Source organism: Chaetodon trifascialis, chromosome 1, assembly GCF_039877785.1.
Source record: "Chaetodon trifascialis isolate fChaTrf1 chromosome 1, fChaTrf1.hap1, whole genome shotgun sequence".
Classification (NCBI taxonomy): Eukaryota; Metazoa; Chordata; class Actinopteri; order Chaetodontiformes; family Chaetodontidae; genus Chaetodon; species Chaetodon trifascialis.
The window spans coordinates 12621903-12642178 of NC_092056.1; the positions used below are offsets into that span (position 1 = coordinate 12621903).

The following is a 20276-nucleotide window of genomic DNA, read 5'->3' on the forward strand; positions in this document are numbered from 1 at the left end:
GAACCAGGATAGTGCACTCAACAAGAAGGTAAGGAAGAAGTAGGTTATTAAATAAGCTCATGTGTCCATATCAATCTGTAGCCATGCACTTTAAACGTATTGGCGGAAGAATATGACAAATGCAACTTATTATGGATATGATTAAAAATGTGATGAGAAAAAAGTCTTTTGATTTGGTCGTTTGAAATAAGTTACATCAAGTGAAGAGTTCATTTAAATTTCAGATCATCATGTGCAATACATTAGCCTTAACTTGAGATTGCTGTTGGTAACTTGCATATCTGCTGATAACTTTTATTGTAATGACTGCACTCATCCATTGTATGTAACTCATCCTGCCCCAATCCCAAAGAATGCACTAATTATTTTATTAATATTCTTTATGTTTTGTCAACTCAAAAGCAAAAGTGGCAAATTAGTCTGTCATGAACAGTTTTGTCAGTGTTTTTTTCCCTTTTTGTTTCACTTAAAATGTACAAATGCAAACCTTTTGTGTGTGTGTGTGTGTGTGTGTGTGTGTGTGTGTGTGTGTGTGTGTGTGTGTGTGTGTGTGTGTGTGGGTGAGTGGGTGTTTGGATTGTGTAGCTAGTGTTTCGTCAGTGGATGCAGAAATGTTTGAGTGCTCCGCTGACAAATGGTGATGACTAACACAGATGTGTAATCTGAGTGGGGGGCTCTATCCAGCCATGTTTTTTCACCCTAAAAGACAAAGAGGATGGAATTTATCTTTAAAGAAACATTGTAGCTTTTAGATCTGAACTGTTGTTTTATCAATCTTTGTACAGTTTAATACTAAATCTCCATTTAAGCATCTTTTTCAATATGTCTGTCAAACTGACGTACATCTATAGGTATGTATATTTGATGTGTACTTAAAAATATATATGCAACATTGAACACTGGAAACATGGAACATTGTTTTTTGTTATGCACTGACTTAATTTTCTTACCGGTGAGGCTCTGCTGTTTGGGCTCTATCTTCACTGGAGTTCCTGGTGTGAAAAACACATCAGTAGAGGTGAAAGTTCAAGGATCAGACGTAGCGGCGGTGTGTCAGAATGTCATTGCGGCCACTTCTTCTCATCCTGGGAATCACAGCAGCCACTGTTGCAGCACAAGGTGAGTCACTCACAGAGGGAGATTCCTGTTAGTGTTATGGAAAGCCACAGTACCCTCCTGGTAAACATACACACATTTTAAATAAGAACATTTGCAAATGTACATTCAGCAAAACAAGGACACGCGGTGAATAATGTGAGAGGGTGATAAAACAGGCAAAGTTACACTCCATGCTGAAATTCCACCATTGCACTATACAATCAAAGGAAATTTTCATGTGAATGTGTGACTTAGTTGCCTTTCCTACGAAACATTGGCCTGCAGCTGAAAGTACGTTGCTATTTGTGGATTTATACTCTAACTAAACTCAGCTGCCATTTTCCGTGATCGTAACTTATGTTTTCTCACTCAGTGTCAACACTGATTGGCCTTTAAGCTCAAAACTGACAGAAAATCAGTGTCAGACAGCTACAACTGAATTACGGTTTGCAGATTTTAAAGATACAAACAACTGCACATGTAGTTACATGTCAGTGCAATAAATGGTATTTCTACCAAAAACATCTCTCTCGAACCCACTTCACTGCTTTTCACAACCAAAACTCCCAGATACAGAAAGATTGCATTCAAGATTAACATTATGTTGGATACAGTTTGGTTTCATTATTGGGTATTAAATATATTGCATGGTGCAAAAATTGTGTGGTACAGCCAAGAAATTTGTCACATGTTTGAATTTCTCTCTTTCAGGATCATGGAGGAGAGACAACAAAGAGTCAGGTCCTGCTGTGTACCACTTTGATGGTAACTTTCACATTAAAATTTCAACCAAACAAGGTCGTAACTACATAACAATAATTAGTTCTAACTTTATTATTTAAAAACTCTTTGTTTAGGCTTGTATTGAGGCCATGTTTGCTTCTGTACTTTGTGTCTAGACAACTATGAGTGGACCACATGGTTCAATGTCGATCACCCCGGAGGCCTTGGAGACTATGAGCAGCTGGGAGCTATTCGCTTCTACTATCGTGCCCGTGTGTGTGAGACTCCCCGAGCAATCGAAGCCAGAACTACTGAATGGGTCCCAGCCCGTGAAACTGGCGAGAAAGTCCATGCAGACCCCACTGTGGGCTTCTGGTGCCTCAATGATGAGCAGGGTCCTGATCGTAACTGCTCCAACTATGCAGTCCGCTTCCTATGTCCCAAAGGTTCAGTGTTTTAATACCTTTCATTCAGTTACCAAAAGCCGGTCTCATTATAAAAGCAAAGCCATACACTGAGGCTTGTACCTCTAAAGACTGGCTTCTGGCTTTGCTGATGATACTCATGCAATTTAAAGTGGAAGCCTTTGATGATTAATTTTTTCAGGTGTTTATTTAATTGTCACTTGCACTACTTTTCCAACAGATAACAGTGTGAACATTCAGGGTACCTGGGGTCCATGGTCAGACTGGAGCTCATGCCCTGCCCTCTGTGGTCAGGTGGGGGTCCAGTTGCGCTCTAGACGTTGCCAGTCTCACTCAGTGCCTTGCAGAGGACCTAAAGTGGAGGGGAAAGCATGCAATGGACCAGAGTGCCCAAAAATAGGTGAGCTTGATCTGGTTTAGTCAGACAGATCGTTCTTCTGCAATTCTCTTAATTCAGTCAGGCCGTAACTTAGCTCATCAGGTATGAGGCCCAGTTTTCTCAAATGGCTAACCTTGTTTAATTCTTCTCTTTAGATTGCTCCCTGCAGTGTGTGATGGGGAAGGTGAATGCTGAGTGTGACACGTGCACGTGTGAAGAACACATCCTGCTGGGTTCTGTTCGCGGTGCTGGGGGTCTCACTGCTGAAGGGGCTACCATCCTTCGCTCTGGCAAACTCCTGACTCTTACTGACCACAATGGGCATTTCCGCATCCCTGGTATCTGCCCTGATGGCAATGTCACTTTGACGGTCAGCCTGCGAGGTCATGCCACCCTTAGCGTTATTGTGCCTCACAGTACTGAACATACTTCTGTCCTCAGTGTCCAGCTGAAAAGGACAGGTACAGTAGACGTCTGCAGATTCACACAAAAACATTTGATTGCAGTTCACGTTAGCTTTGTAAACAAAAAGTTAGTCAGTTCTGAGCTGCATATTACTGACACACTTTAAACAGGTAAGAAAGCTAGTAGGTAATGTGTATTTTATGTCCAATTTTGATTTGTCAGAGAAGCTTCATGTGTTGAGCAACCCTGAGAGCAAGGCCAGGAGGGTGGGACAAAGTGCTGCCTTCTGCTGCAAAGTGGCAGGGACACCACAACCAGAGAAGTACCAATGGTAGGACATGCAAAAGTGAAATTATTGCCCAGAAATGATACTGAGTCACACAGATGCCTCTAATGTTTGCAATAATTTTGGTTCTCTTACCTTATGTGTGAACCCACAGGTTTCATAACAACAGCCTCCTGGAGAAGCAGTCCCAGAGCACCTTGGTCCTAAAAGATCTGCGTCCTGAGCAGACCGGGGAGTACCACTGCAGAGCAATTGGTCTGTCTGGAGCTATTAAGACCAAACCAGCTACACTCAAAGTCTTAGGTGTGTTCTCAATAAACTGATAAACACAAATCAAATTGACAGTAATGTGAATAAGCAGACTTGTGCACCTTAAGTATAGTAATATCATTGATGTACATACTGCATTTTACTTCAGAAATGTGTATGTATGTATGATGACACAAAATTAACATTTTGATTTCTACATCTTACACAGGTAGAGATGAGCATTCATGTAATCCCAAACCTGAATCCCACCTCGTCCGTCTTCCACATGATTGCTACCAAAACAGCACAGACTCCTTCTACTACGATGTGGGAAAGTGCCCAACAAGTACATGTGCTGGACAGCTGGACAATGGCATCAGATGCAAAGACAAAGTGGCTTATTGCTGTGGTGTGCAAAAGATGGAGGAGAGGCAGCTTACATGCCAGGGCTACCAGCTGCCCACCATGGTGGTGACTGAGTGTGGCTGCCAGAAATGTGTGGATACCAAGGCCATTGTGCATGGTAGGGCCATTGCTGCAGACAATGGTGAGCCAATGAGATTTGGTCATATCTTTATGAATGGAGTCCGAATCAGCCGCACAGGCTACAAAGGTACATTCTCTGTCCAGGTGCCTCCAGACACAGAGAGGTTAGTCTTGACTTTTGTTGACAATATGCAGAAATTCGTCAACACCACAAAGGTGCTACCATTTAACACCAAAGGAGGGTCTGTTTACCATGAAATCAAACTTTTAAGAAAGAAAGCTCCTGTGACCATTAGCTCTGCTGAAATGAACACTCTGGAGCTTGGGGAGGTAGAGGGCCAGGAGTCAATGGTTCAAATCCAGATTCCCCCCAACTCCTTCTATACAGAGAAAGGGGAAGTCTTTATGGGTAATGTAAATGCTAGCGTGACGTTCCTTGACCCCAGAGACGTCTCCACAGCTGCTGCAGCTCAAAGTGATCTCAACTTTGTAGGAGATGAAGGAGATACCCTCCCACTAAGAACCTATGGGATGTTCTCAGTTGACTTTAGGGGAGAGGAAAATAATGAGCCCCTAAACGCAGGTGAAGTGAAGGTGTTTCTGGATTCTGCCCAGGTGAAGATGTCTGAGCACCTCAGTACTATGAAGCTGTGGTCACTGAACCCTGAGACTGGTCTGTGGGAAGAAGAAGGAAGTCTGCATGTGGAGAAGAAAAGAAGAGGCAAAAGGGAGGAGAGAACATTTCTGATTGGTAACATGGAGATCAGAGAGAGACGTCTTTTTAACCTGGATGTCCCAGAGAACCGCAGATGTTATGTGAAAGTGAGGGCCTTCCGCAGTGAACGCTTCATGCCCAGTGAGCAGGTGGAGGGAGTTGTTGTGAGCCTTATAAACATGGAGCCCACAGCTGGCTATTCATCTAATCCACGGGCCTGGGGCCGTTTTGATAGTGTTGTCACTGGCCCCAATGGTGCCTGTCTTCCTGCCTTTTGCGATGAGCAAAAAGCTGATGCCTACTCTGCCTATGTCATGGCCAACCTTGGAGGAGAGGAGCTGGAGGCTGTCCAATCTGCTCCAAAACTCAATCCCAACCTCATTGGAGTGCCTCAGCCTTACCTGGATAAGCTGAACTACAGGCGGTCTGACCATGAGGACCCCAGAATGAAGAAGACTGCATTCAGCATCAGTGTGGCAAAACCAAGTGCCAACACAGCTGAGGAAGGCAATGGACCAGTGTACGCATTTGAGAACTTGAAAGAATGTGAGGAGGCCCCATTCAGTGCATCACACTTCCGCTTCTCAAGAGTAGAAGGAGACCGCTACGATTACAATACAGTGCCGTTCAATGAAGATGACCCAATGAGCTGGACAGAGGACTACCTGACCTGGTGGCCCAAGCCCATGGAATACCGGGCCTGCTACATTAAAGTTAAAATCAACAGCCCACATGAAATCAATGTGCGGTCCCGCAACATGGGCGGCACCCACCCAAAGACTGTAGGTCAGCTGTATGGCCTCCGAGACACTCGCAGCATTCGCGATATGGACCAGGCAACTGTTTCAGCTGTGTGCCTGGAATTCAAGTGCAGCGGGATGTTGTATGATCAGGAACGTGTAGATCGTACCCTGGTGAAAGTGATTCCACAAGGAAGCTGTAAGCGGGATCAAGTCAACACAATGCTTCAGGAGTATCTGGTCAACCATCTGCCCCTAGCCGTCAACAATGACACCAATGAGTTCACCATGCTAGCACCTCTTGACCCTCTGGGCCATAACTACGGAATTTATACGGTGACAGACCAGGATCCCCGCACAGCAAAAGAAATTGCACTTGGACGCTGTTTTGATGGTACTTCTGACGGTACATCTCGTGTCATGAAGAGCAATGAGGGAGTAGCGCTGACCTTCACCTGTGGAGATCGTGAGGTGACACGCCAGAGTGTCTTCCAGGCCCAGCAGAGTCCTCAAGGTCAGACAGTAACTAGCGTGGTGAGAGGTGAAGGCAGACAGAATCGGCGCCGGCAGAGGGCCAATGCACCCCGCAGCAGTCGTAGACGGAGCACCAGAAATCCTATGGGACGACGCACAGAAGCCAGGAGCTAAACACTGAGGGTCACAGCTGTACTTGGAGATCAAATCAACATCTGCAATGAAGACGAGCGAATAGAGTTAACATTATGTTTTGATACAAACATTTTGTATTTTTTCCCAAATTAACTGAATATGTAACAAAGCTAGGCCTATTTCTTGCAACTTCTACCAAGGAATATTGGCATTGTTTGTCTTCACATTTTAAATTGTACTGTGGTAAATATCTACTTGAAACTGTAAATAGAGTATTTATTACACATGCCTTATAATCAGTGAGCTAGGTGCTGTTATTAAAGTCTATTTCATTGATGATGTAAACAAGAACAGAAACAAATATTTTGACCAGTGGTTTATTAAATTAGATGCTTATAAAACATTGCAGATGCTGTATCTTCCACATTGTATGTATCCAATTGTCCATGTAACATTGAAACTGGTCAATTGCTAGAAAAGAAAAGGAGAAATACACCCCTTTCAACTAACTGTAGCCCATATGAAGACATGGTGGGGTGAAGCCCATAAGCCCCCGCTCCTCATCACACTTGATACAAGCCTGCAGAAGCAATGATTAGGAGACCAGTCAAAGCAAGTTAATCCACTTGCCTTATCCATACTTTTTCTGGTTTAGTAGAAATCAAATTAGTAAATTATATGTTTGTCATGCACAAAAAATACCTATAAGCACTCTTTGCTCCATATTTTCAAGGATATTCCAGAGATGTATCAAGAGAATGGCTGTGAGGTTTCAAAGTCACATTTATTTTACTTGTCTATCCCTTTTACCTTACAATGAATGTCATGTGCTCTCTGTAAAATTACAACTACTACTTACATGTTGCGTCAGTCTCAAATAACCCACAATGCAACTTCTCAAGAGATAAAGATGAATGTACTGAATAATTGTTCTGAATTTGGCAACCAAAGTTATAGATACTATATACTTTCCTGTAAGAGAACCACCCACAGGTAAGAGAGACCTATAATATATACATGACATTCTGGTTAAAGAATTTGCATAGAACCTTGTGTTTCTATGTCACTTCACTTATAACTGCAATACTGTATCTGCCATTTTGACAGGAGCAACATTTAATAAAAAAATGAGCCCCGCAAAACTCAGACAACAGCAGTTACAATATATTCTCCATTGAAACTGGGTCACCCAACAGATACTACATGATTATGTGTGAGTCGAGGCTGAATGAGACAGAGAAAAGGCAATTCCATATGTATGAACATAAAGAGTTGGTGAAACTGGATGCTCCCTGGTATAGTCCCTCTGGTCACTGAAGCAAAATGAAGGGGGCAACACATAGTTCAGATTATCCAGGATGGCACTGGACAGCATGAGAAGGTACAGCTGCATTTCTGAGGGTTGAGAGGAGGAAAGGGCAGTTGCGATGAAGCCAGTGTCACATGAAGTCCTCATAGTCTTGGGCGTAGCCACCATCAAACTGTGCATAGTCAAGGTCATCTCTCAGTTGTGCTTTCAAACCACCTCCAGGTACAACCCCTTTCTTCTTCTTCTTTCCTTTGTTTTGCTGAAAAAAGCAAATAAAAATCAATTTAAAAGATTTACATTATATATGAATACACATTTACAGCAACTGGGTTGATTTGTACTAAGAGCACACATGGGGTGTCCGGGCTAGGTAAACAGCACCCCCTTCTGAATACTAACAAAATTTTTTGAGGAAAAAAAAAAACAAAAATAAGCGTGCAGTTACTCACTTTTTCTTGTTTCTGTTTTTCACTAAGTAAGACTGACAGGGAATTACTGACTTTCTTCAAGTCATCTACTTCCACTGTGAGAGGGAGAAGGGAAATGGTTATTGGTCAAGCCTGCACTGACTGAAGTTTAAGGTACTGATACAGTGAATGAATATAATCATCAATCTCAGTAGGAATGATTGTGAAGGATGCTGGGCTTACATGAAATACAGAGCTCCCGAAACAATGAATCCAAGAAACTTGAATAATGCACAGATTTTTCAAACTGGGATATCTTTTCTTTCAGCAATTTTTCAAACTCTGTGAAGTCTTCTTTGGAAGATGGACACATGGCATCAATCCCAGTGACACTGTTTGAAGTGCTGCTGACACCTGAAAAAAAAAAAAAAAAAAAATAGAAAAAAGCAGTTGCAAAGCGTTACTTCTGTATTGGACCTCTAGTGTGTTGGTAGTGTTTACATCTACAATGTAGCTCAAGGGTGTAGAGCTGGGCTGAGTGTTGAGGGAGCTGAGATGAGAGCAGTAACAACAACTTGCTGTACAGAAATGCCACACTAAGTTTGTTGTAATTTAGAAACAGTGCAACCCTTACATAGTTAGTCCACCAGAGAGCACTGACAAGCATTCAATGTGTGTCTTGGTCAGAAGTCTTTCTTTTGCTTTTGGTGACTACCAAAAGTGAAACTACACATAAGACAAACAGGCTAAGAAAATAGTGATGGAGGTTCAGAGGCTTATAAGTTAAGCTGGTTACAAAGAGGATATTATTGTCTAGTCTACACACATGGCACAGCTTAAAAACAAGCAAGCCTATGAGCCAGTTAATATCTAAATTAATATGAGTTGCAGTAAGTTGTATCAAAAGTATGGACAACAAGGACAAGGTATGTGCCTGTGACAAGTAGAAGCCAAGACAGTAATCAAGCAGCCTTTTCTGATCCAAAACCAAATTAAACATTAAATATAAACATAAATTACATACTCTCTTAAAAAGGGTATGCAGTAGTTGTACAGTTTCATTTATTAAAAAAGGGAAGTATTGAATAAGAACATGAGTAATTTTCACATTTGATATTTTTTTAAATCTGAAAGTGATCCTGACTTACCAAAAGCATCTTTTGCTAGCTCCAAGTCTGCATCTTCCTGTAATTTCTTCACTCTTAACTTCTCTGCAAGTTGTTCATCAGGAGTGAGCCCTTCTTGCTGCAATAACAGATGACAAAAGGTCAGAATTAAAATATTATTAGGGATGACAGAAAGGACAGCTGTATGTATTATATAGAAACTGTTAAAGTCATAAGGGGTTAAAAAAAAACTGACTTCAGCCAGCTCTTTCTGCTTCTGCTCCTGTTGTTTTTTCTTTAGCCGGTTTTCTTTCTCTTTGATCTTCTCCATTAACTTTTTCTTATCAGAGACCTTTGTCTCTGAAAATGAAAAGAATGAAAAAAACAAACAAACAAGTGAATTTGCAGAAAAAGCAGAAAATTTAGCCACTGATTAACATACAATGCATTCATATTTGTATTATTACACTAAAACATACCTGTTTTTGTCACCTCTGCTTTTTTCTCCTCCTCTTCATCTTCATCATCCCAGTTGTCCTGTGAACAAAAAAGTTGGGAAACTTGTCATTTGCAAAGTGGAAAGAAAAAAAAAAGCTGAGACAAATGCCAACTAATGTTACAAAATAAACATACATACACAAACATAACAAACAGCACATAACTTACAAACACTTCAACACATCACATGCACGCCATAAAAACCATCAACATCCATAATTTTACAAACACATGTCTCTGCACACAAAAAACACACACTGTCCTAATGATTCCAGCATGTTGCTTATACATCTGTATACATTTGAAAGCTGAGGCATTGAGATACCCTCATATATACCCTCAATTAATGCAAATACACAACAGGTACAGTGCACAGTCATACGAAAGCATGCGATACTGGGTGAGTCCAAGTCCACTCAGACCAATAAGACCAGGTGTGGCAGACACCAGGGATGGGCAATAATTCAATATCCTCATTTATCAAATTTCAGTAAAAAAATATGACTAACTGAACAGTGTTATTGCTCTAAATCTCTTCTTTGTCAAATGAACTAAATCTGAGCAAACTTTAATTCAATACAAACAAATTTAGCTGTTTAAGTTTTTGTTTGACACATTTAAAGAACTTGGTCTCGTGTAATACTAAACAGGGTAACGTGGTTCATAGCTTAGAAAATCAGGTTGATTGTTTTATATGTGATTTTGTGTCCATCTTCCATATTGTGCTATATACTATTACTGGAAAATATGAAAGATCATATATGATGATTGCCAGTATACCAGCATGCCCTGACACTGCTTTAAGAAAGCACCGCTACTGCTGGGAAACGATCAAAAAACCAGGTTCAAACATGCAATTCAAGGTGTGCCAAGTCGTCTGTGGTGTACTCCACTCCAATAATATCCACATTATCATTATTAATCATTTGAATCCTGTCCATCACCTCCTTCAGTTAAAGTTCTTTCCCCACACTTACCTGCAAACTTCAATACTAAACCAACTGAATGGAAAACTAACTGAACTTCACAGAGACTCAGATACTACTAAATGAGCCTTAGAAAGCAGGTTGTGGTATTTGAACACACTGAATAAAACAATATCTAAACAAAATCCACTTAGGATTACAAACTCATTGATTTTGGGCAGCAACTAACTGTGTTAGAGTCCCACATGCGACAAACATTTTACCCTGCTTGTTGAATAATAATGTACTACAGAGTCAGTTTCTTTAGCTTGGGCACCATATGTGACAAAAAACGAAACAATTGAAGAGGCCTCCGCTAGCACTTTCCCTGGGTCAATTATCTGAGGTTTCTGGTCAGCAACCATGTCAACATTCAGTCAATAACCACCTGTATAGCAGTATCAACTGAGCATCGGTTTCCTGCTGCACGCCTGTTGTGCAGTCGGAAAGTTCTAGGCCTAGTTCTTGGCTGAGTTGAGTCATCAGTCCAGAGGATGATTTCATCTGATTGCGGCTAAAGTTGGTTAGCAAGCTAACGCCGCCTCATGTTGAACGTAACCCAAGCTGAGGGAATTCAGGACAGGACGCTCTTGCTAATCTCCTATAATCATTTAATGGAACCAACTTTGGACGATGATGGGGTAACCGTCTACATTAACCACACATAAGTCAAGTACTCCTACCTGCTTAAATTAACGACGCTATCGTTACCTAACATGAGAGCGCACTGAGCAGACGCAACCTGTTTGGGAGCTAGTGAGTTTGCTAGCTAAGTGGCCCGGTTCGATGTTAGCTTCAAGCTACGTTATCCACGTCTAGCCTGGCTATCCAATAATTAACATGACATCTTTAGCTGATAGCTTCCAAACAAACACACAACATTATCGTCCATAAACTTAGTTTACTCATTGCCGTCTACTGGCACGCTAGCGTCCATTGTGATAACGGTATGTTACGACAGTTGAAAACCGAATCGCGCTAACAACCTAACGTTAGCTAAGTTGGAGCTCCTACAGGCTGCCTGATGGAGCCACATGAGTTAGCCGCCAGCTAGCACAAAGCTAGCTTAGGCTCGGAGGCTAGGATTGACAGGCAGCCCGAAACCGCGTTGAAGCATGGCACCATAGCGGGGGCGACAATGCTTCAACCCAAAGTTAGCTTGACCAGCTAACAGCTGGCGAAACGTTGACCTGACAAACGATGGCTAACTGAAAGCCCAGATCACACCGATTGAGCGTTTGTCACGTTAATTTACCTTAACATCTTCCTCTTCGTCTTCGCCTTCCCATTTGTCCATCACTGCCGCCTTTGTAATCGGCTCGAAGTTGTCAGCGTCTGTAAAAACGACAACATGAAATACATTAGTTCAATCCACATCTAACGACAGAGTTTTGACAATAATGGAGTGTTAGGCTTGGGAAAACAACGGCTGCGACAAGCGGATAGTGTACAGATAGCTATCCTTCCAACTTAGTTTCTCACCCCAGTCCGCCATGTTGGCTGTGTTGGTTGTGTTTGACAGGCTCGCAGCGAAGTCAATGCTGCAGCTCGTTGGCCACGTTCAGTAACAGCTCCCACCTTCTGGACGTCACTCTGAGCTGATCTAATGTCAAGGCTTCCCTGGACGACTTCTCATATGGCAACCCGGCTATTTTTATTGAATTAAATTTTAACGTATGGATGGTGATGTGGCGTGTGTTAGCTCATGTGACAATGCACAGGACAGGGTTCGAAGACCCCCAGTCATACGATATTTTAACATTTTCGGATTAAAGTCAATATCATTAGATAGTAAATAAAATATGACTTAAAATTAAGTTAAAAAAAAAGGACTTAAATCATAACATTTACTTAAAAGTCAGGGCCTTGACTTATTATCTCATAATGCTAATTTTAAATCAATTCAATATTCCTTTATTAGTCCCACAAGGGGAAATTCCAAAATGTCCATAATTGTATTATTTAATCACGTAATATTTATTTAAAAAGTCAAACTAAATATGAATAGTATTTATTGATACACATCGTTTGTTAATAACTTGGATCAAAGTAGTCCACTGTATTTTTCTTTGCTTGTCGAGAGCCCTGTGCCCACGTTACCATATAGAAATATTAAATATAACACACTTTTAATACAGATGTGACATATTAATGGAAATCGTGAGAGCATCATTTTGACAATTGCAAATAAATGTATTCGTTTGGATGAAAGTAGTCCACTGTATTTTTCTTTTCTTGTTGGCAGCTGTATTCCCACATAGGTTATCATATATGAACACTGTGCATTAAACCAACTTTTAATGTAGATGTGAGATATTAATGAGAACTGTGAGACATTAACTTTGAACAATTCCGCTGTGCAAAATTAAAAAAAAATAAACGGAATCAATCAGAGAATAATTTACGATTATATTTATCACACTGGAAAGTGTGCACAACAATACAAAACTCACAGCAAAAACAGGCCAAAGTGGACAACACTAACACAATCAGGTCTTACATGAGCATTAGGTACCTGTTATCTAATCAAGATAACTCATGCTAGATATATAAATGTAACAAACATCACAGTCTTACTCAAAAATATTATATCATTTCACAAAAATATATAACTTTGTAGGTTTGCAACATTTTTAATATGCTCATAATAATTGTATAATAATTATATTTAAAGCTTGTGAGTGTTCGGATTGATTTTCCCTGAGAAAGATGCGTCAGGACATTAAGGGTTCATACAAGTTTATCAAAAAATAAACAAGCAAATAAGGCATTGTGATGAAAATAATTCAGAGGGTGTTGCTTAGACTTGTTGAATATATGTTTATACCATAAACATGCATTTTTCTTTTCTGAATTAAACTATTCATTTGCTTCTTCCAGTGCTGAATGTTGATTCGCCAAAGTGATAGTTACACAAAATAAATTACAGTCTCATTAAATGCAGTATATAGAAAACCTGAAGTGCTGTTTAAGTCAAAGAGGTGTGATATTTCAGGGACAAAATAGATCATCTTTGTTATGTGGGCGAGGAGGTGTCTCCTGAACCAGCAGGGGTGAGCGGGGTCATTTGCCAGGGCAGTTGAGGGCACGGCAGGACAATCAGCAGCATCAGCAGTCCCAGAATGAGACACAGAGGACTGTGGCTCAGTGCCAACCCCAGTGACTTCCCTACAGGACCACAGTGACACCAGTTTAAATGTGAAGCCATGGAAAAATGATTTCTTTTAGTTATCCATCTTTATGTATCATGGCACAAAACACTGTAAGACAAATTTCAGAGTATTTCATTCTACATTTGTGGTACATATCTGATTCAGAGCGAGAAGTAAAATAATACTCGTCTCAAATATTCACAATCAATCTCAAGGGAAGAATTGTCCATTAATTAAGGATTGCTGTAAAACAAAGATTCTGCAAATTTAGTCTCTCAAATAGGGTTAGGGTCCCTAACTCCACACTGCATACAACTCTAACCAGGGGTTTGTGAATAAAATACATTTAACACTTAAAAAATAATGATGAAAATCTCTTTGTGTCAGATTTTATCATATCTAGCTCATATAATCAAACGGCTGTGTTGATGTTGTTTCACATCACAACATCACAAACCTACTTTTTCCACTACTCCATTATTTATGTTGTAATACGCTGATGTCCATTACATCTGTGCAACTTTACCTTGTGCAATATTTGTGTATTTTTTATTAAACTGCGACTCAAGGACACTGCATTTTATTGTTCAAATTTTCCTCAAATCCAGTGTGAAATTGAGCCATTGCTCCTTTTTCTACATCTCCTTTTTATTATTTTTATCATTTTTCTACAAGCAAAAACTTATGTTAAAACTCCACACAGTTGCGATTTAAGTATGCTGAAGATGCACAAAGGATATACAGTGGAAGAGCTACGTACAGCTGGAAAAAATTAAAACAAATTCACGATGAATTATGTATGCTTCTGAAAATGACCCTTCTTCACTCTTATCAATGGACAACAAGAATTTCAAAGATTTGAGTGGTTCACCTCTGAAGTCTACATGTCTGTCCTCCCACGGTGTGAGCACCATAGCCAGAGCTGTCCTCTGAACAACTGATAGGGCAGCGAGCTGCTTCTCAGTGACTGCTGCAGCCTGCTCATAGGAGAACATGCGCAGCTGCCTCTGGTCAAACACCACCTAAAGGAAGTGACACAGCAGACAACAACAACAGAGATGGGCAGATGTGAGACAAGATAAAGAGCTGTCAAGATGAATACACCACCGTGGCTGTAAAATCCACATGAACCAGTGAAAAATGTGTTACGGAAATAGTCTCAAATGACCCAGTTTACTTACAGCAAACTTCTCATGTGGTATCACTGAGATAGCCTCAGGTGTGATTCCTTCAATTTGCTCTTTCACCAAAGCTGACATGGCAATGTCTGGGAGACCAGCTGGAAAAAGTGCAAATTGAGACAAATAAAATAAGATCCAGCAATTACACAGTGACAGAATGTGTTTAGAGGGTGTCAAGACAACAAATAATAAAAACAAGATGGCTTTTATTCAAGGTTGTGAGCACACATAGCAGATGTCCAACTGACACTACTGAGAATTGACACTTTTTTCCTTGTATCATAATTTATTACAGCTGTCTACAGTGCAGTTAGCTCAAAAATGAAAATCACATTTTCACAGTATTAGTGAGTGTAAGTGAGAAAACACTGGAAACTGATAAGTGAGTGCAGAATACCTGCCAGAACTCCGATCTCAATGAAAACATCAGTTCCCCATGAACTTATGGGTCCAAAAGCCAGACTGTGGGTCAGCAGTGCGACCAGAGCCAGCAGCTGCTCCTCAGAGCAGGACAGCCTCAGCTGACCGAGCCAGAGCACCGCCTTACTGCAGCCACCAGGGTGAGCCACAGCACCAGAAGAGGAGGAGGGGGCAGGAAATGACAACGTGAATATTGTCAGCAGCAAAGAAAAAAGGCAAAAGTGTCTGCGAAAGTTTTTTTATCCACTCACCTGAACTCTACAGCATTGAACAAATTGATCTCTGTGGTTTTTGCTCCACACACGATGTACCCCATCGCCACCAGTGCGCTGGAGTCCAGCTGGCTCGGACTCTGCTTGGTGGAGTTTAACACGGCATTAAACAGCACAGCCAGCTGGGATGAAAACAAGAGTGAAGATCCAGACACACACTCAGTTTATTACTGCAGGTACAACTTGCCAAAAAAAAATAAATAAATAAAATTCAGTACAACAACCCAGCAAGAAGTCCCAATTTAATAAAGGCTACATTGTTTAGTGAAAAACTGTTTCAACTTGAATTGTATTGGGTTATAATGAGAGGTGTTTGTCTGAATAGGATGGACAAAATGTGTGAAAAAGAGGTTTGCCTCCTTACTCTCCTTTGTGGTTCCATGCATGTCATACATGACAATGGTGGTGCATTAGTTGTTTGTTATTATCTCACATATATATGGGTCTTAGCTCAGTCAGTTTTGACCAAAAAAGTATGGTAGTTGATATTAGCATAGTATGTATTATGTAAAGTCTGTTTAGTGAATCTCTGTGCTTTGTTAACTGCTGTGGCCAAAGCAGCTACCTGTCCGTTGCTCCAGACACTGACAGCGCCCACAGCAGCGATGCTACTTCGCTCAGTGAGTCGGAGGCTGCTCAGCTCCTCCAGTGACATCTCTACAGCTATTCCACCCAGCTGAGAGATCAAAGACTGGGAGAAGGATGAGATGGGGCCGTACATCTTCATTCAAATTATTCCAGAGGGACCCAGTAAAGACAGAGCAGAAGCACAGTATTAAGAGGCGGCCTGAGGAGGGGAGATCGTGTGGAGCCTTGAATTAAACACATTTGAGAGGTTGTGAGATGGACTGAAGTAGACTACAAATGAATCTCACCTGCTTGACTCTCTTGAGCACCTGGCTGCATTGGTAGGATGTGAGGAACGGGTCATGACCTATCAGCTCCAGACAGTTGGAGAAGGCTGATGCAGACATGTTTGTCAGACTGTCGGAGGTCCAAGCAGACGGAGCTGTTGTATGCAGAATCTCACAGGTAGGAACCATAGGAGCGGCTGAAAAGGGACAGAAATATCTGGTCAGGAGATGCTGTTGACACATAGCATATGACCACAACCATTAACCAACCATTAAAGGAATAGTTTGACAGTGGACCTGGAGCACCTGCTGGTTGCATGGTAATTAAGACTCCAGGAAATAACTGTGCCCAACCAAGAACACAACATGTTGTTTTTACTCTTTTGCTTTTCTGTAAAGATTAAACAAATAAGTTATAACATGTTAATTTAGTGAGGTTAATACATGCTGTAGGGGGATTTTGTTAGCTTTTGGTCAGAGCCAGGCGAGCTGTTTCCCTCTGTATCCATTCCTTCTGCTCAGTTAAGCTAACCAGCTGCTGGCTGTAGATTTATATTGAATGGACAGGTAGGAGAGTGACATCAATCTTCAAATTTAACTCTTGAAAAGAAAGTGTGTTTCTGTAATGACAGTGTTTTCTTTCCTATAACTGCCTTTGTCACAAAAGCTGACATATGGCTTATTTCTCCAAATGTCAAACTATTGCTTTAAGGAGTACCGCAGGGGAACCAAAGTGATGCTCACGTGACCCAGGATTTATTTTGAGGAAGCCCAGGAAAAACTGAAGAACAAACTGCTGCTTTGCGAAAAGTCTCCTCCTCTTGTTCGGATCTAAACAGCGGATCCCCACATCCCCACGATCCCACTGCCGCTGGCTCATGAACAGCTTCTCTATGCGCCCCACAGTCATCAGCGCCTGTGGGAACACAAACAGCAACACGCACATGTAGAGACACGAACACACACTGATGGTTTACGGGAAAACAGGAACTTCACCACCTGATCCTGACACCTTCTGGACATGTGACACCTGAAGGATTTACTTACAGGCTTTGTTGGCCTAACCTGCCGTGGGATCAAGTGACAATCCCAACACCTCACTATGAATTTGGAATGTTACTAAGATGAATTCTAAATTTAAGGCAATTAAGATATAAGACCAAGTAAATCAAAACACAGCAGCGAACTCACCGGGGAAATCTCCTGCAGTGTGTCAAAAGGCAGGAAGAGGAGAAACCGGTCCACCTGACTGAGCGTCATCTGGTTCCAGTACCTGACAGGGCTGTGAGGAAACATAGGAACACTTCATCATCTTTCAACAGTTTCCTGCTGGGCGAACGTTTATGTTTTCCACCTTAACTGTAAACTTGCATGTCTCACCGTAAAGCTTGAGGATATCCCACAAACTCTAAAATCATTACAAGGCCAATTTTTTAAGGTCATTCGGTTAGATTTTCTCCCAAGTGGAACAGGGACATTTGCTAATTAACTCAAATATTATACACATAAAGCCACATTCACCAAAGCCCACTCAGTTTTACTACTACTACTTTTTACTACTTTTGAAAAATTCTGTCTGAACTGCAAATTTGTGCAAATTTATAATTGATTGATTTATAATTCATATGGATCCTGACAGGAACTTTCTCCTTTAAATTAAAGATTTTTTTAATATTTATCTTACATCCTTATTTTTTTATGGTGTTTAATGTTCATGGTTTTCTTTTTATTAATCAGACATATGCCAAGGACTTGTACTGGCATGATTATACTGATTATACTCAAACCTTCAGTCTGAGGTGATAACTTTACCCAAAGGTTTCTTGCAGGATATAAGCCACAATGTCCATCTTGCTGTTGCTGTAGCAGAGCTCCTGGAGGTAATCCAGATTATCGGTGAAGAAGATGCGGTCCAGTTGAATGAAAACCTCATCCGCCACAAATGGCGCCATAATGCCCAGTGAGCGAAACTCCTCCTCGGTGAACACGCCTGTGTACATGGCCTGCAGATAAAGAGCCCACAAAACACTGACTGCACAGTAGAACTCCTGCAAATCTTCCTAAATTCAAACTCAAAATCTGGCTTTCGTAACGAGATCACAGCGTTGCTCTAACTGACCATCCTCTGCACCATTTTGTCCACCAGCAGCTCCTGTTTTGTTTGGGACAGCGAGAGAAAATGATGAGGGTCCTGAATGATCATCATCCTCAAAGTGTCCATCATATCTGTGGGAAACTTCTTAATGGTGCTCACCCTGCGTGCAACCAAACAAACACACACATTAAAATTATACAGAATGTTCCTCATTATATATTAAACACATCTTTAAATCATCTTTAAAGCAGCTCCTGTTTTTTAATCTTCATCTTTCTTCCTGACAAGAAAGTACATGAGGAGATATTTCAGTGTCGGTTTTTGATATATAGGTCTACTCACACTGAGATGAAGATTTCCCTGCTAACACATTAATACTTACTGCATTATTTATGTTTACATCCATGCAAATATATTGTCCAATATTACATTTATTTTTTACTGTGTAATATAGTTTTTCTGTTGTGCAATAGCACAAAACACTATTTTTTATTATCCATATCTTACCATGTGCAACCCAAACATTTTCCATTGGCAATATAACCTTTATACTCTTTTGGTATATAATGTGCATATACTGTATATAGTTGATTTTATCTTGTACTCCTTTTTATTGTCTATTTTGTTCTTTTTTTACATCTCATTTTATGCTTGCTATTGTTGCTGCCTGTAACATCTTAATTTCCCCGGCATGGGCTCAGTAAAGTTATATATCATCTCTTATCGTAAAAGTGGGGTGATTAATGCCAACGTCTGACTTACGGCATGGACAAGGCAATCTCAGCTCCAAGGTCCTCAAGCAGTTCAGAGAAGAACTCAAACTGATAGAGCTCCTCAATCACACACGTTTTCTGCCCAGAAGAACAAAGACACGTGACGAACACATATAGATGTAGATTGCATGCATTAGAGACAACAGAATGGCATCAATCCCACAGGTAAGTTTACCAGTGAGGTGTGAAGCGGCCCAGGCTGGTGTCTGAGGACAGTCAGGATTCTTCTCACTGCAGAAGGCAATGGATCAGCCTGAAAAAGTTCCTGTAAGACCGTGCAGCTCACACCCTGACCCACAGATCCCAGACTCCTGATTACACAAAGATGTGAGAGTCAGGACTGTAGCTGCTGCATATATTGTAAAGCTGCAGACCATGTGGTTGAAGAGAGAAAACTAGAGCATCTGCTGCCAAAAGCATTCATGTATTTTGAACGCAGACAAAGAATGAGCACAGATGACATTAATACACGTTTATCAGAGAATTGAATACTTACAGAAAATCTAGCTTGATTAAGTTTGGTTTAGTGTCAAAAACCTCTTTGAAAATTGCTTTAGCCTGCGGAAGAAAATGGGAAAAAACTTGGTGTTATCCATTTGCTCTAACATGCTGGTTTGTGCAGGCCTCCAGTTTTCACGATCAGAGACGAGGGCAATCTGATATGAAGAGCGTTTTTGCCCATTCACAGTGTCAGCGATGATGACGTCTTTTGCTCTTGCTTCTCCACTTAATAATTTACCAGCTAATCAAGACACTGTCATACAAGCCTTCTCATGACAAACAGAGGAAGCATATTTAATCAGAGGAAGCACGAAGAGATCATAATACAATGTAAAAGTCACGGGCTCGGGGTTAGATGTTTTCAAGCAAGTGTCTGTGAACTGACTCAATGGCCTATTCCACCATGGGGTCAAACATTTGTATAATTCCACTTTATTTGTTTGTTGAATATGGCTTTCACTGCCACATGTGAACAAGTAAAGATGTAGTGTTTACTGGGGCTGCCTAAGGTTAAAGGCATGCTACAGGATAGTGTCAATACATATTTCTGCTCTAAATTTATCATCATGTATATCCATCCATCCATTTTCTATACTGCCTATCCCTTTCGGGGGTTGCGGGGGGGGCT

The 20276-nt window shown here is 41.0% G+C and overlaps 2 protein-coding genes across 2 annotated transcripts; one reads left to right on the forward strand and one right to left on the reverse strand.

Annotated features, from left to right (window-relative positions):
• Positions 1–958: 958 nt before the first annotated feature.
• Positions 959–6418, forward strand: cilp (cartilage intermediate layer protein, nucleotide pyrophosphohydrolase). The gene is made up of 8 exons (XM_070965811.1): positions 959–1119; positions 1810–1863; positions 1998–2267; positions 2467–2646; positions 2781–3086; positions 3253–3361; positions 3471–3619; positions 3795–6418. Exons 1-8 carry the CDS (start codon positions 1059–1061, stop codon positions 6152–6154), a joined length of 3489 nt encoding a protein of 1162 aa, XP_070821912.1. The 5' UTR covers positions 959–1058; the 3' UTR covers positions 6155–6418.
• Positions 6419–6478: 60 nt separating this feature from the next.
• eif3jb (eukaryotic translation initiation factor 3, subunit Jb) lies at positions 6479–12015 on the reverse strand. Its single transcript, XM_070965827.1, has 8 exons — positions 11883–12015; positions 11656–11735; positions 9417–9474; positions 9194–9297; positions 8980–9076; positions 8075–8245; positions 7874–7947; positions 6479–7683 (listed from the first exon to the last, which is right to left on the reverse strand). The coding sequence occupies exons 1-8, from the start codon at positions 11893–11895 to the stop codon at positions 7555–7557; spliced, it is 726 nt and encodes a 241-aa protein (XP_070821928.1). The 5' UTR covers positions 11896–12015; the 3' UTR covers positions 6479–7554.
• Positions 12016–20276: the final 8261 nt, after the last annotated feature.

What these genes read in the sequence shown, in the direction of transcription:
- cilp (XM_070965811.1), top strand. Translation starts at nt 1,059, where the DNA reads ATGTCATTGCGGCCACTTCTTCTCATCCTGGGAATCACAGCAGCCACT. An exon ending in CCGCTTCCTATGTCCCAAAG is followed by an intron (nt 2,268 to 2,466) that starts GTTCAGTGTTTT and finishes CTTTTCCAACAG; the next exon opens with ATAACAGTGTGAACATTCAG. An exon ending in CAACCAGAGAAGTACCAATG is followed by an intron (nt 3,362 to 3,470) that starts GTAGGACATGCA and finishes GTGAACCCACAG; the next exon opens with GTTTCATAACAACAGCCTCC.
- eif3jb (XM_070965827.1), bottom strand. An exon ending in ACGAAGAGGAAGATGTTAAG is followed by an intron (nt 9,475 to 11,655) that starts GTAAATTAACGT and finishes TTTTGTTCACAG; the next exon opens with GACAACTGGGATGATGAAGA. An exon ending in AGCAGAAAGAGCTGGCTGAA is followed by an intron (nt 9,077 to 9,193) that starts GTCAGTTTTTTT and finishes CTGTTATTGCAG; the next exon opens with CAAGAAGGGCTCACTCCTGA.